This window comes from Myotis lucifugus, unplaced genomic scaffold (assembly GCF_000147115.1).
Source record: "Myotis lucifugus unplaced genomic scaffold, Myoluc2.0 scaffold_843, whole genome shotgun sequence".
Taxonomy (NCBI): Eukaryota; Metazoa; Chordata; class Mammalia; order Chiroptera; family Vespertilionidae; genus Myotis; species Myotis lucifugus.
Window position 1 is genome coordinate 158,783 of NW_005871891.1, and position 15,542 is coordinate 174,324.

Sequence of the window (15,542 nt, forward strand, 5' to 3'; positions counted from 1 at the left end):
CCTGTGGCATCGGGAAAGCGATGTTGCATAGAGGAGCCGTCTGCTTGGGTTCAAATCTCAGCTCTACCACTGTGACCTTGGGCTTATTTTTCTATTTTTAGTATATTTGTTGTAGAAAATATAACAAATGCTCCTCAAGGCCCTGGCCGGGAAGCCCAGTTAATTAGAGCATCATCCTGATACACCAGAGTTACAGGTTTGATCTCTGGTCAGGGCACATAGAAGTATTAACCAATGAATGCATAAATAAGTGAAACAACAACTTGATGCCCCCCTCCCCTTCATACACCCTCTCACCTCTCTCTACCTCTCTCTCCTCCCCTTCCTCTCTCTTTCTAAAATCAGTTTTAAAAATTAGATGTTGAAGGTTGAGATGACCCCATACCCTCCTCCTCCACGTACAGAGCTGTCAGCCAATCTTTTATGCCTCTGTCTGTGGAACTGGAAGAGTGGCCTGCGCTGAACCTGACCAGCCCAAGAGGAAGGGTTCAGATTCCTGGAGGTTCTGTCACCTAAGCAACCGAATAACTGGTCGACTGGTTGCTATGACGCACACTGACCACTAGGTAGCAGATGCTCAATGCAGGAGCTGGGGTTCCTCCCACCGGTGGCCAGCCAACCTCCTGCGCCCTCCCCACCCCCACATCAGCCTCTATTGCCGATTGCCGGCCAGGCCGAGGGACCCCACCCGTGCACGAATTTGTGCACCGGGCCTCTAGTCCCAAAGTAAAGCTCCAGGTGAACTCATCTATGTCCATCAGCTCATCAGCTCTTTTTTTTCTTTTTAATTTCAGAGAGAGGAAGGGAGAGATAGAAACTTCAGTGATGAGAATCATTGATTGGCCACACACTGGGGATTGAGCCTGCAACCCGGGCATGGGCCCAGACCAGGAATAGACTGTGACCTCCTGGTTCATAGGTCAACGCTCAACCACTGAGCCACGCCAGCCAGGCTGCCTTTCCTAACTGACACTTAGGAAGAGTTGTACAGCTGCTTGTTTGTGGAATGTCCCTGGATCCGGGTTTGCTGATATTTCCTCACGATTGGATTCAGACTGTGTTCTTGGCAGAACAGCACGGCACGTCCCTCATGAGGCATGAGGTGTCAGTTTTCCCTTAGGAGCGCTGTTAACTTTGATCACTTGGTATTTTCCCTTTGTAATTAGTAGTAATCCGTGGGGAGATATTTTGAGGCTGTGCATGGGTATCCTGCTCTCAGTGTATTTATTCCCACCCAGTGGTTTGACATTTATTGGGCATTTATTGATCCAGCACATGAGGGCCCAGGCTTCCGGTGGGGGTCTTGCCAGACTCCTTGGGAAGTTCAGTTGCAGTCAACACCTTGATTGGCATTTAGGTAAACAGCAGAATTCGCCATTGGAAAACGTACATTGATTCTTATCAGAGGTTTTACTCCATTTGGGACAAAAATGCTCTTCCTGGGTTTAGAGTCTGAAAGGCTAGTTTCATTTATTCATTTGGTCAGTAAGTATTTGTTGAGTGCTTACTGTGGGCCAATGCTATCCCAGGTGCTGGGGATAAAATGATAAAAAATGGAAAGTTAGACAAAATGAAATTTTTGTCTCCTGGAAGGTACATTATAATGGGCAATCAGACAGTCTGCCTCTCTTATCAGGTGGTGATGAGTGAGGGAGACAGTGATGAGCTAAGGGTGCTGCTCTAGCCAGGGCTGTGCAAGCTCTCTGACCCGTGGGCAGAGACCCCAGTGATGAGGCCTAGGAATGCGCACACACTTGATGTGATTTGGTGGAAGTGGAAGGAGATCGGTTTGGCTGGAGCAGAGATCAGGGACGGGGGTACATGAGTTTGGGAGAGGTCCTGGCATAATGATGGAGGGCCGTGTTGACCATGATAGGGAGCCAGTAGACAGTCCAGGTCTGAAGGGGTCAGGCCCTCAGGAGGATACGCACTCAGCCGGCCCCAGCCCACCATGTGCTTAGCATAGCACAGTGGACGCCTCCCTGAGCTGTGGGCCAGCATGTGAGGGCCAGGCTTCCGGTGGTCTGTGTGAGGCCGGCCCCCCGGTGACTGGCTCCAAGGGCCTTGATACACGGTGGGTTTCTGCATCCCGGCAGGAGTTCCTGCATCCAGGGAAGGAAGGACAGCAGGAGGCTAGCGGGGGCTGGCCCCGGGAGGTGCCTGTTTCCCCAGCACCCTGGGTGGCGGGGCGGGCTTTGACAAGCCTTGGCAGACAGGGGCATGCTCGGGGGCCCAGCACTTTCTGATCTGGAGCAGCCAGGGAGCCCCAGACTGTGAGCACAGGCTGCCTGTCCATTGCCAAGAGGCTAGGCTGTTCTCCAGCATCAGTTCTGCCTTTGTCTCCGTCCACCTCCCCCACGCAGAGGGAGCACCGTGCCTCGTGGTTTTCCCCCCCAGGCCCAGCCCAGGAAACTGGAATAACTACGAACCCCAGAGAGAGGGCTGGCATTGGGGCCCTTTTCTGTTGGGGGAGGGGCACTCTGAATGCTCCCATCTCCTGCTCATTGAGTCTCACAACAGCCCAAGGTTACTCAGCTACCAACTGCAGTCAGGATTTGAACCCAGGCCAATGGCTGCCGGAATCTGTTTTCTCCCAGAGCCCACTGCCAGGGCCCCGCGGTGCCATCCCACCTATTTCACACAGTCCCTGCCTCTTTAGCTCTTGGCGTGCTGACCTCTGGCTGTGACCCTGGGCTGGTAGAGCGGTGGGAGTGAGAAGCACTGAACAGCCTTTGCTGCCGCCTCCCTCCAGGGTCCAGTGCAAATTCCCAGGACGCAGGGTGGTACTCACTGAGCTCCCAGCGGTCCAGACGGCACATGCTGTTTAGTGTGAGCAACGCTGTGGGGCAGGTTTTATGAGCACCTTTAACAGGTGAGGAAACGGAGACTGGGAGGTTAAGTAACACACCCAGCCAGTGGCATGGCCAGTAAGCGGAGAGCCACGAGCCAGCTCGGGTCCCGTGTGTCTGCCTTACTTCTCCAGCGTCGAGCTGACGCAATAGGGGCCTTTGATCCTCACCAGAGGTCATGTGCTTGGTGTAGCGCTGCGGACACCCCCCTGGGCTGTTGGAAGACAGTAGTAGGCTTTCAGCAGGTTTCAGACAGTATAGGCTACAGCACTGACTGTAGGGAGGGAAGGCCAGGTTCCAGCTTGCTCTGCCACACCTCCCAGTGTGACGGGGGTTCGTCTGGGATCCCATCAGCGCTTCCACTCCCCTGTGAGATGGGGGTCAGAATCACCACCGTCCTCGGACCAAGTGTGAGGGGAAGCTGGGTCCTAGGTGTGCAGGCGAGTGAGAGTTTGCTGGAGTGTTCAGTGCGCCTGCAGGGCTCCTCCGCTCTGTCCTTGGACGGGCACCTCTGAACCTAGAGTAAGGGTCAGGGAGTCCGCTGGCCTTTTGAGAAACAGCCCACGGAAGTTAAACCCCGTTGTCCTTTCCTGCCCGTAACATCTTTGTTGAAGCGCCATATACAGGGGTGGGCGAAGGTAGGTTTACAGCTGTTTGTATGGAAAAAGACAAATAATACAAATAAGTAACAATAATTCATAAATAATATAAGAATCCACTATACACCTACTTTTGCCCACCCCTGTGTAAATGTTAGAGTAGTGACAACAGTTGTAGCAGACGTTATTAGAGATAAAGGGACTTCACCCAAACCAGGTGATCCTGGACCAGGACCCTGGGCTAGAGTCTGTTCAGGAAAACGACACCCTTCCTTCCGGGGGAAACCGTGGTTCTCAGCTGGGGCAGTTCTATGTGGGGACATTGGGCAACGCCTGGAGACATGCTTGGTCGTCACGGTGGAGAGAGTTTTCGTTTGACTAGCTAACCACCCTGCAGTGCACAGAGAGCCACAGCAGAGAATCAGAGAGGCCAGAACGGTGGTGGCATCCAGGTCGAGAAACCAGGATTAAAGACAGCCAGCGTGCCCTGGCCGGCGGGCTCCGCTGGTGGGAGCGTCTCCCTGTGCACTGGAAGGTCGAGGGTTTTATTCCCAGTCAGGGCACATATGGGAGGTAGCCATTCACTATAACTCTCTCATATCTATCTATCTCTCTCTCTTTCTTCCTTCTTCCCTCTCTCCCTCTCCCTCCCCTCTCTAAAAAAAAGAAAATAAATAAAGTAGCCAGAGTAAATATTGACTGTGTGTCAGACATTGTTCTAAGTGCTTCGCTGGTATTAACTTGCTTAATCATCCCAATCCGAGGACATAGGAGCTATTGTTCTCAGGTGGCAGATGGGGACGTAGGGGCATGGGAGAGGCTAAGTAACCGGACTGGCATCCGGGTCCCCAGGAAGGAGCAGGACAGCCAGGACTTGAATTCTGTCAGCTTCTGGGCCCGAGCCTTTGATCACTGTGCTGTCCCGTACTGCTGGGCGTTAAGAGGACTGCTTGGCTCTAAACCAGATTTTCAGCTTCGGGTCCAGAAACCCACAGACCTAGGAATTGGTATGTGAGCAGAGGGGAAGGCTGAGGAGTAGGTGATGAGTTTCCCAGATTCTAAGTGTGGCCCAGCTTATGAATTTAGTGGCACAAGGCCCCTGTGGGAGTGGATCACAGGTGACTAGGTCCTCAGAGGCGGCAGAAGTCATCTCCTTGCTGTGGTGGGGACCAGAGTGTGGCACAGCTGTGCAGAGTGGGCCTAACTGTGCAATCTGGGGTGTGCTGTGTCATTGCAGATGTAAAGACAACCGTGGTTTACCCAGCCACAGAGAAGCACCTGCAGAAGTACCTGCGCCAGGACCTCCACCTGGTTCGAGAGACAGGAGGTGATTACAAGAACGTCACCTTACCCCACCTGGAGTCCCAGAGCCTCAGCATCCAGGTGACTTGGACTGGCCCAGGGGGTCAGACATGGAGTGCTGTCCCAGGGGCTAGTGCATCTTTCTCAGGCATTTGCCGAGGTCTTACCAGGAGCCAGCGCTGGTCCACAACACAGGCTGTGGGCTCCCTGCCTCCCTGAGCTTACGTCCTCGCGCAGGAGACAGCACGCAGGGATGTAAATGACCACAGGAGGTGCGCAGTCACCAGTGCTGTGGAGACGAGTCAGCAGGAAAGTGGCATAGGCCCGGCGGTGTGGCTCAGTGATTGAGCGTTGACCTATGAACCAGGAGGTCAGGGTTCGATTCCCGGTCGGGGCACATGCCCGGGTTTCTGGCTTGATCCCCAGTAGGGGGCGTTGAGGAGGCAGGTGGTCAGTGATTCTCATTATTGATGTTTCTCTTTCTCCCTTTCCCTTCCTCTCTAAAATCAATAAAAATATATTTGCCCCAAAATAAATAAAGTCTTGAAAAAAAAAAAAAGAAGTGGCATAAAAAGTCCTACAGTGAGGTGGCCACTGTTTTCTGGAGGATAGTCATTGATAGGGGAATGGAGCCTGGTCCTGGCATGCCCCTCAGGCTCCCTGGGGTCCCAGCCTAGTCCATTGGAGAATGCAGTCTGAGTGGCTGCGCCCTCCCCAGGTATCCGTGAATGGGCAAAGACCGATGCCTCATTGGGCCCACCCCAGTCCAGACTTTTATTCCTGGTTTTGAGCAAACCAGCCTCCAAAAGCCGAATCTCAGAGTAAAGAACTTCCCCGTGGCCAGTTCTCCCCGTGTTCGTTCCGCAGAGGGCAGACCCGCTGTCCCTGGGCGCTTCGTGCAGGCCTTTCGCCCTGGGGCTGGCGGCGTTTCTGAGTGTCTTAGGCGACTGGACCAGATGCAAGGCCATTTAGCTGAGAGATCCCGATTTCTCCTTGGCGTGGACCCAACGCCAACCGGCACGTCTGCCTGGAATTGGCCCCGAGTGAATGCTCTGCGTTAAGTATGACGGATGAGTTGTTTTCCTGCTCACTCACTGCCTGTCTCCATGTCTTCATCACTCACCCTTGTTCTCTCTGAGCATGTCTCACCCATTCTCCAAGGTTCAGGTTACAGAGCTGGAGGGTGTTCCAATATGGGAAACTCACAGCCATTTCTCCCAGGGCCAGAGACGTGGTGCCTGGCTGTAGGGGCAGTGCAGGGGGATGTACGCAGGAGGAGGACGGAGAGGAGGGTTGGCAGGCGGGGCGGGAGGCCCTGTGTGCCCACAGCCCTCTCCCAGCCTGGCTGTCAGCCACGGTTCCCTGTGCCGTGTTTGTACCAGGTTCCTCGGGCTCACGCTGGCTTGACGTTTTAATTTTAAGTCCCAGCACTTGCTCTGCCTTCTAAGTGGAAAAGAGATGCTCCATCTTCCTGGGTAGCTTCTGCTGTCAGGATCCTAGAGGGATCTCCTGGGATATATGTTCTATGTGCTGGTTGCACACCCCTGGGATTCAAGAGAGGAAACCCTTAATACAGTCGTGTGAGTCATATGTACCTTCTTATGCACCATTATTCAGATCCTTTTGGAGAATAACACAACAAAATTCCACTGCTCCCCCGACTTCTGTTTGACATGAGCATTTGTGTATTGTTTCTTGGCTATTTCTAGCGAGTTCACCAGCACTAAGCTCAACTGGCAACAGTCGTCGTATTTATTGAGCATCTGCCCTGTGCCAGGCCCTGTGCTTGGCTCGGGAGGGTCACCAAGGTGAACACTACAAGGCCCCTGTGTCTGATGGGAAGAGGGACATGTGGTCCGACAATATGATGACCAGCACTTCGGTGGTTTATATGTGAGGTGCAGTGGTGACACAGGGAGTGGTCAGCTCAGACAGTGGGGGCTTCACAGAGGGACCCTCCAGCTGGGTCCTAGGGGACACACAAGAAGGCCAGCAGGGGCTGGGGGAGGCAGTCTTTCCAGGAGTTCCCACACCTTGCTCATCATCAGGGCGGCCTGGTGAGATTTTTAAAAATACAGAACCTAGACCATATCTGCTGAACCAGAACGTTCAGGGCGTGGAGCTGGGAAATCTGTGTTTTAAAAGATCTCTGTTTCTGCTGCTCATCAGATTTGAGAACGCTTGCCATAGCCAGGGAGGGTCCCCTGAGCAGTTTAATCACGGGTGAAGTGAGTGTGTGAGAGGGGGAGCAGGAGGACCAGAGGCCAGCATGGGTCTGATGAGGCCGGGGCAGCAGGGACGGGGTAGCGACTGGAGAGGGAAGGCGTAGGAACGGGGTGATGTGGAGAACTGAGGGTAGAGCCTGGGGTGGCTCCAGGTCCCACCTGAGCGATGAGGGGACAGATAGTAGGATTGTTCACCAGGATGGGGGACGTGGACAGCGGAGAGGGTTCATGTGGACGACAGTGTGTTCAGTCCTCACATGCTGCCCGAGCTGTTCTAAGCAACTTCCGTGTATCACCGCAAAAAGTCTCCACAACAGCCCTTCGGAGACGGGCACTCTAAGCCAGGTGGCCTGGCCCCAGCCTCGCTGCTCTTAGCCGACTCTCCTGTTAGGCGCCTCACATTTGGTTTCTGGAACTTCTAGTGAAAATGCCCGGGAAAAGGGCAGTGGGAGGTGTGACTCAGCACAGGAGAGATGCTCAGGCTGAAGCCGATGCTGAGTCACCGAGTCAAGGCTTCAGCATCGGCTGGGTCTGGGCTCTGCCCGGCGGGACACTCCTTCACTTCGGAAGCCCTGTTTCCTGTCGGAACATGACCCAGTCCCGGTGGAAATGGAGAGAGGTGCCACGTATCACGGGCCTGCTGCTCTTTCCAGCGCAGAAAGGGCGCCAGAGTGGCAGCTGCCATTATGCACGCACAGGGACAGTTCTGGGGAACAGGACGGGACAGTGCAGAGCTGAGATGCCTGCAGGTGCGGGCAGATGAAGGGGGGCCAGAGGAGGGGGCCAGCAGGCGCTGAGCAGAGAAGCAGGAACTTAAAGAGGAAGCAGGATGCCCCAAGGGAGGAGAGGGTCCGGACAGGGTGGCCAGTGTCACTGCTTAGGCCATGCCAGGTGCATTTCCGTGCCGCTCATAGGCCCTCATCGTCGGGTGGCCGTCTCCCTGCCTTGCTTTCAGAGGGTGGCTACTCCCCATGCGTAGCCCCTCGGGATGTGGGAATCCTGTTCCCTGGTTCTCCTCCCTTTCTCATCTCGGGTCCTGGCTGAGACGCGTGGATTGAGGTCCCTCCCGCTCTCCCAGAGGCCTTTCCCACGCAGCCTGGAGCGCGGGCTCCGAGACCAGGCTCTGGCTTAGAATTGTGTGAACTTCCTTTCCCTTACCTGCAAAATGGGGTGCTCACAGCCCCGCATTTTCAGGATTGCTGCGAGGACAGCCCCGGGAGGCACTGGAGCAGGGCCTGGCATGGCGTAAGACTGCGCTCCTCACCGCCCGCCTGGTGTCGCCGCTCCATCCTCGCACCCGTGTCAGTCTTGCCCGGAGGTCAGCACCATCTCTGTTCTCATTCTCCTTCCTTTTCCCCGGTCAGGCTGGTTGCCTCCACCTACCAAACTCAGTTCAAATCAGGCTGCTAAGGTGAACGTCCCGAGATTCCAGCCCTGGAGTAGGTGCCACTCTCTGCATCTCTTAGGCAGGAAAGGGGGGAGGGTCAAAGTTTCTTTCTGAGACTTGTTTCTAAATTCACAGGTTAAAAGTCAGTTCCCCAAAGGCAGAAGTTCGGTCCTCTTCACCCTCCAGACCTCTCCCAGGGAGTGGGCGGCCAGGCTCTTCTCGGGGAGTGCGGCCTTTTTTCTCTCCAGTGGGTGGCCTACCTGTGACCTGGTGTGGGTCCTACCAGGAGCCTGGGAGGCCCAGCTAGTCCCCGGCAGGCCCCTCTGCTCCTGGCTCTCCAGCCCAGAAAGCTGCACTTGACCTTGGCTGTGCTGGCCAGGAGCTGACAGCCAAGGATGCAGACTCCTGGGATGAGGTGTGCAGACCCTAAACTGCTGTGTCCGCACTTCTGGAAGTGGGCAGAGGAGCCCTCCACGGGTGCTGGTGTCAGTGCCCTGGCCCCCCATTTCACCCCTGCGTGAGCATGGAGGCCGTGGTGACAGGCGCAGGGGCAGCAGTGTGAGCCCAGCGCCGCCTCTGTCTGGCTTTCCAGCAGGGTTCTCGAGGCTTTCTGGCATGGAGTTCATGGTCCTAGGAGGAAGTCTCTTTTGTAAAGAGTGCTCAGAGCTAGGGGAAGTGGAGAAACGCTGAGGTCTGTGGTCTGGGGGGTTGAGCCCTGGAGAACAGGGGCCTTACCTTAACCTGCTTGCAGGAGGCTTCTTCAGAGAGGCCATTAGGACCTTGATTGTAAACTGATGTCCTTAGGATCCACACTGCCCAAAGAAGGGCTCCCGAAGACTCAGCAGCAGCAGATCTAAGGGGTGTGGGAGGCCAGAACCCTGGGTAGACAAGAGAATCATTGATCGGCTGCCTCCTGCATGCCCCGCACTGGGGATTGAGCTCAAAACCCGGGCATGTGCCCCCACCGAGAATCGAACCGTGACCTCCTAGTTCATAGGTCAGTACTCAACCACTGAGCCACACTGGCTGGGGCAGGAATGCTTTGTTACACAGGAGCCATGTCAGCAGAGACTGCTGTGGCACCAGGTGGGCAGCTACTCTGAGAATCCCAGTGGGGCAGCCTCTCCAAGGATCCCACACTTTATCTAGAACCTGCCCTGGCATGGAGCCAGCTTCCTGTGCAGAGGGAACCCCAACCTGATCATTCGCTGTGTCCCGAGTACTGTGGGAGGGGCCCGTGGAGATGCTCTCCCCTGGTTCTGTGGGCAGGGGAGGGTGGATGAGGACCGGGCCTGTGTGGCCACAGCAGAGTGTATGCACACTGCTGACCAGCAGGAGCCTAAGGAGCCAGTGCCCTCTGCACAGCCGGGACCTTGTGGGGATGGCTGGTGACCGAGTGTCAGCAGTGGGACAGGGCAGCCTGAGGTGGATGCCCTGAGCTCAGTGGCTGTCCTTCCGGGAGGGGCCAGAGAGCTTCCTAGCCCAGCCTGGGGTGGTGACGGGATAGGCACCCTCTCTCTCTCTGCCACCAGTGGGTGTACAACATTCTCGACAAGAAGGCGGAAGCCGACCGGATTGTTTTTGAGAACCCAGATCCCGCTGACGGCTTTGTCCTCATCCCCGACCTCAAGTGGAACCAACAGCAGGTAAGAGATTTCCTGCTGGGTTCTCTGCTCTCAGTGTCCTGCTCCGGGTCGGGTCAATGACCCACCGTAATCCTACCTTAAGCCACTTCTTTCCCCCATTGGTCTCGCACTCTCTAAGCAGATTGTCCTTAACCAGCGGAGAGGTCTGAGCTCTGCACGCGAATGCATACCTGTCATACGGAGTGTTTATGCTTCAGCGGGCACTTTAACGCCCTTTCTGTCTCCTCCAGCCCCCACCCCCACTGGGTCTGTGTGTGGTTGGGGGAGGGGGAGGCGGGGATGAGGCGATGTTTGTATAACCACCCGGGCTGCTCCTTAACCAGCCAAGTGGCTTGGGTGGCCACTCTCACTTTCTGGAGCCCTGTGCTGGGCTGTTTGCTTTCCTTCATCTCCCTAGACACCAGCAGACGTAGGCCGGCCCATGGTCTGAATTAGTGACAGGCAGCAGTCACGGCGAACAACCTGTGGCTTCCCCTGCACTTCCCTAGTTACCGAGGAGGTCCCAGCAGCTCCTCCTCCCTGGTCTCCATGTGCCTGCTGCTGCTCCACCCACTAAGGAGCAGGCTTCCGGGGGAGCCACCTTCTCTCTGTCCCTCCCAGTTCTCTGTAGCCTCTCTGTCTCTCCACCTTCTCTCCTCCCACCTTCACTCCCCTGCACCTGCCCACTGCAGTCACAGTGTACCATCCCCCTGGGTGGGCCTACATGTCCTGCTAAAGAACAGCAGACAGCGGCCTACAGGGGGTACACTTCCCGCCACCGCCTGCATGGGGCCGGATGCAGCCTGCAGCAGGTCGGGCCAGGAGAAGGCCATGGAGGCCAGAGGCGGAATCACCGAGTAGGAAGTGGGGAGTAGATAGATGCCCCCCTCCTCTAACTGGACTCTGAGATTCCAGCTTGGGTTTCCGTTCTGCTTTTGGGTGGGTCCTTCTGGTTTCTGCGCTGCTCTGGCAGTCATGGGACCTGCAGAGGATCCTCCGGGAGGGTGGGCCCTGCCCGCCTTGCCCGCCTCGCCCGGGACGCCTCCCCCTTCTCTCAGCCCCGGCCTGCTCAGCCGGCTCGTGGGGCCTTTGGGTCCTTACTGGGCTCACCGGCAGTCTGCTTGGCTTTGATTGGGTGATTTCCGTACCTGCCGTGCCCCCTTCAATGCCAGATATGGGGGCTGGGAGCCCGTGGCTGGGCACCGGGCCAGCCTCTCGGCTCAGACGCATAGGCTCGTGAGCGCCAGCTGCCTTACCAGCGCTGTGGGGCTTCCTGAACGTGGCTCGGGGTGGTAGGAAATGAAGGGAGTTTCCAGGAGTTGGAGAGCTAGGCAAGATGTGGGGTGCAGTAGTGAGAGAGGCGGCCCCCAACCTCCCCTCCCCTGCAGCTGAGCCCCACCTCAAGCCTCCACAGAGGAAGCCAGGACTGGCCCTGGAGATGTTGGGGGAGCTGGGACAGGCCCTGGGGATGCTGGTGGCAGCTGTGGGCGATGCCCTGTGCAAACCCTGTCTGCCCCCAGCAGCCCTGTGCCTGGAGGTCCTGGATTGCAGCCTGGTCGCGGGAGGTGGGGGTGGGGTGGGAGGAACTCCAGACTCACAAGATCCGAGCTTGTGATTGCAGCGGGGGTAGCCTGAGGGACAGCAGGAGACCGACTTGTGCGTCTCCATTCTAGAAGTCCACAGCACTGAGAAGGCAGATCGGGGTCCTCTGACCTGGTGCCGGCAGGCGTCCTGCCTCTGTTCCTTTAAGACACAAAGGCTTCCGGAGCTGCACTGGCATCCAGCCGCAGGTCTGGACTGGTCCTCAGCGATCGAGGATGGGCAAGCTGAATGTCAGGCTTTTGCCCTGGCCCGTGGGGCTCAGTTGGGTGAGCGTCATCCCGTGCACCAAAAGGTCACTGGTTCAAGGTCATGGCAAATACCCAGATTTTGGTCTCTGGTTGGGGTGCATGTGGGAGGCAACTGAGCTTTCTCTCTCTTCTCTTTCTCTTTCTTTCCCTTCCTCCCTCTTCCCCTCCCTCCCTCTGCCTTCCTCTCTTTAAATTTTTTTTTAAGTCAGACTTTCCTTGATGGTAATATAGGTGCCATTGTTCTTAACCTTTGCTTAATTAGCACGGTCTCTTGGTAATGCCATATGTCACTGTCTCAGATCCTTGCCCTGCGACAGAACCTGACAATTAGGCAGTGTCTCCAGCAGGGAGACGGCGGCTGGACGTCACCTCCTCCTCCCCAGGCAGGGGTGGAGGAGAGCAGCGCACCTGCGTTTTCTTCGGGGAGGCTCTCTGCTCACCTGGCACCTCCTGCTGCTCTTTCTCCCAGGAGGATGTCTTTACATACAGGGTGTCCCCAAAAATGTGTACGCACTTCAAATAATTATGAAGCCAGTGTTTATTACATTACACTAAGTGTATTAAAATACATTTCATTCTCAAAATGTAATAGGACTCAGCTGTGTGTACATTTTTGGGGGGATACCCTGTATTTATGTAGCCCCCAGCTGATGACTCGGGATTAATTAGCAAGACTCTTCGTCCATATGTCCATTGTCCATCCATCCATCCATCCGTGCCACGAATACCTGCCATGCCCCTAATGTGTGCCAGACCTCTGCCTTCCTGGAGGTTACATATCCCTTCCTCAGTTCTCTTAAGGCAGTGGTTCTCAACCTTCTGGCCCTTTAAATACAGTTCCTCATGTTGTGACCCAACCATAACATTATTTTCGTTGCTACTTCATAACTGTAATGTTGCTACTGTTATGAATCGTCATGTAAATATCTGATATGCAGGATGGTCTTAGGCGACCCCTGTGAAAGGGTCGTTCGACCGCCAAAGGGGTCGCGACCCACAGGTTGAGAACCGCTGTCTTAAGGGATCGCCTGCGTATTTTATTTGTTTGTTTTTCTGTAGGTCTGGTTCATACATGCACAGGGTGAAGGTGCACATACCAAGGTGTGCAGGGAGAGTAAGGTCGTCACCCCACATGCCTCCACTTCCCTTCCCCAGAAGAGATCATTTCTTTGTCCTTCCAGAGAGCCTTTCCTTATTGTATGTATGAGCATGTGTGTGTTTATGGAGACACACATGCCCTTTCAGGTCATGGGACTTGGGTTCTCTGGTCTAAGGATCTCAGCACAGGACACTGCCCTTCTGGGTCAGCCAGGGGTGGAGGGATGACTCCCTCCGAAGCTCCAGCCAATCCCATTCTCCCCCTCAGCCCGAGCCAGGAAGCTGCTACTCTGAGTCCACTGTCCTCCCTTGTAAAGCGAGATTGATGGTGTGAAGACTGACTTCTGGGGTGCCAATCTGAGACCCTTGCCGGCCCCTTGTCTAGCTTTTTCAGAGAATTTCTCTGAGCCAGAGGCCCTTTGGCTGCAGAAAATCTGAAGTAATGTCTGATATCAGAGAATGGCTTTTTTTCCCTTCCACGCCCAGCCGTGAGCTCACACCCGGCACCAGGCTGCATGCCTCAGTCCACGTCAGGGAGCAGTGGGTGCGACTGAAGGTCCTGTTTGGACGGCCAGCAGACGGCATCTAAAACAAAGGCTACTACTATTTGGAAGTCCTGTGATAGTGACACATGGAACAACTGAAGACACCCACAGACACACACCCGTGCCCCGAGTTGAAGCAGTTTTTCCCCTGGCTTCTCCTGGGGCCTCTACCTCGTGAGAGAGTAAATGTCCTGGACGCATGTCGTGAAAAGGGGGAGCACCGAAGGGACTTGTGGGCCAGGGAGGCTGGTTGGCACAGCTCTGTCATCTGCCAGAGGCTCCCACGGGCCCGTGTGTAGCAGGCCTGGGGCAGGGAGCCCAGCTCTGGGAGCCCTGGCAGAGGAGAGCGTCTGGGGCAGGAAGGGACTGCTGGCAGGAAGAGGCACCGCTGGCCATCAGGTGCCGTCTGGAAAGTCTCATTCTCACTTTTTAACTCGGGTCCCCAGACTGTCTCATCTCGTTGAGGAATCTGGCATCTTAGATGCAGGGCTGAGTGCTGCTGGAGCTGCCCCAGGCCTCCCCCCCTCCCCCCGAGCCCTGGGGTCTGGGCCTGCCTCACACGCACACACGGGACGCGATCGCCAGCCAAGGCCAGGGTTTGGGCGAGCGAGGCGTGGTGGGGACGGATTCCGGGCCAGAGGAGTTCATTTCTGTCCTGGGCACCATCTTGTCGACTTTGGTTCTTTGCAGTGTTGTGACCTCCAGGTTGTGGCCAGGTGCTGTTTTCAGGAAGGACAGTGGGAAGGGCTGCCGGGGCCGGGAGGTAGGGGAAGGGAGGAGAAGGTTAGTGCAGCTCTGGTGGTGCCCCTGCCGAGCTGGTCCTGGCTCCCTTTCCACCCTCACACGCCTTCACCCGCCTTCGAGTCCCGACCGATCGGGTTGTTTACTCTGCCCATAGCACTGTGCTCTCCTGCCTCCGAGCCTTTGCTCTCACTGTCCCCTCTCCCTGAGTGCCCCTCCTATAAACCTACCTCTTCAAGACCCAGATCCCCGCCGCCTCCTCCAGGAAGCCTCTCCGGATGGCCCTCGCCGGTCTTCCTTCTTCCTGTACTTCTCTCACCTCATGTCTGAGTAGTTACTTGTGTCCATGCGATTAGACCCTGAACTCCTGCAGGGAAGCGTTGTTCCTGGCACTTGGGCCCCGTCAGCTCTGGGTTTAGGGTCTTCCTTTGCAGGAGGAATGGGCAGAAGTTTCGTTCCCTAGACCATCCACTCACTGGGCACGTGGACTCCCACATCGCTGGGCGTCAGTCCTGCTGTGGGGTCCCTGGGGCGGGCTGTGGCTGGCACTGCAGGCCTGGGGGTGGGCGCCTGCTGGCTTCGCTGGGGAATTCCAGGATTGGCGCCTCCCCGGCTCTGTCGCCCGCTGAGCCTGCTGTACTCCTGCTCTCTGCAGCTGGATGACCTGTACCTGATCGCCATCTGCCACCGCCGGGGCATCAGGTCGCTTCGGGACCTCACCGCGGAGCACCTGCCGCTGCTCAGGAACATCCTCCGGGAGGGGCAGGTGAGTTGCCCTGGCAACACATCGAAGCCCAGAGGAATTACCATCTGCTTTCAGTGTGTTCCCTGTACACTTCCTCGCCCTCCCAGGAGGGTGTCTGCCACGGGGGCTTCTTTCTCAGAGTCTGTGGGCTACACACAGGCTCTCTCCAGGCCCTGCCGCCTGTCCTGCCCCACCCTCCTCCTCTTAAGTTCCCACTTCAGCACCCTGCCTTCTCCAGCAGGTCCCGTCTGGGCGCCCGCCCCGCCCAGGATTGCCAGTCTGGCTGTGACAGCCACACCATACAGCCGTGTTTCTTGTAGCTGGATCGATGGCTCTGGCGTGTGAATGCAGGAACCGCCTCTACTCTAGCCTGTGGGCCGAGGCTGTATTCTCTAACTCCTGAGATTCGGGATACCGTCTATGTGGGGTGACTATTGAGGGTGCTGAAAGGAGCCCCAAGGGGAGGGAAGATGGGGGAAGAGAGACTAGAATCCAGGGATGTGGCCCTGGTTCTGACATTTTGACCCAAGCCAGCTGGCTGACCTTGGGCCTCACCTCCCTCGGTCTCACTATCTG

General features: G+C 56.4%; 1 protein-coding gene across 4 annotated transcripts in view; it reads left to right on the plus strand.

Annotated features, from left to right (window-relative positions):
- Positions 1-15,542, plus strand: part of DCPS (decapping enzyme, scavenger) — a 34,213-nt gene that overhangs the window by 15,744 nt on the left and 2,927 nt on the right. For all 4 annotated transcript variants that reach the window (XM_014448499.2, XM_014448500.2, XM_006106529.3 and 1 more), the window contains 3 exons: positions 4,686-4,831; positions 9,895-10,008; positions 14,877-14,987. In XM_014448499.2, coding sequence (XP_014303985.1) covers positions 4,686-4,831; positions 9,895-10,008; positions 14,877-14,987 — 371 coding nt within the window. The remainder of the gene's footprint in view (positions 1-4,685; positions 4,832-9,894; positions 10,009-14,876; positions 14,988-15,542) is intronic.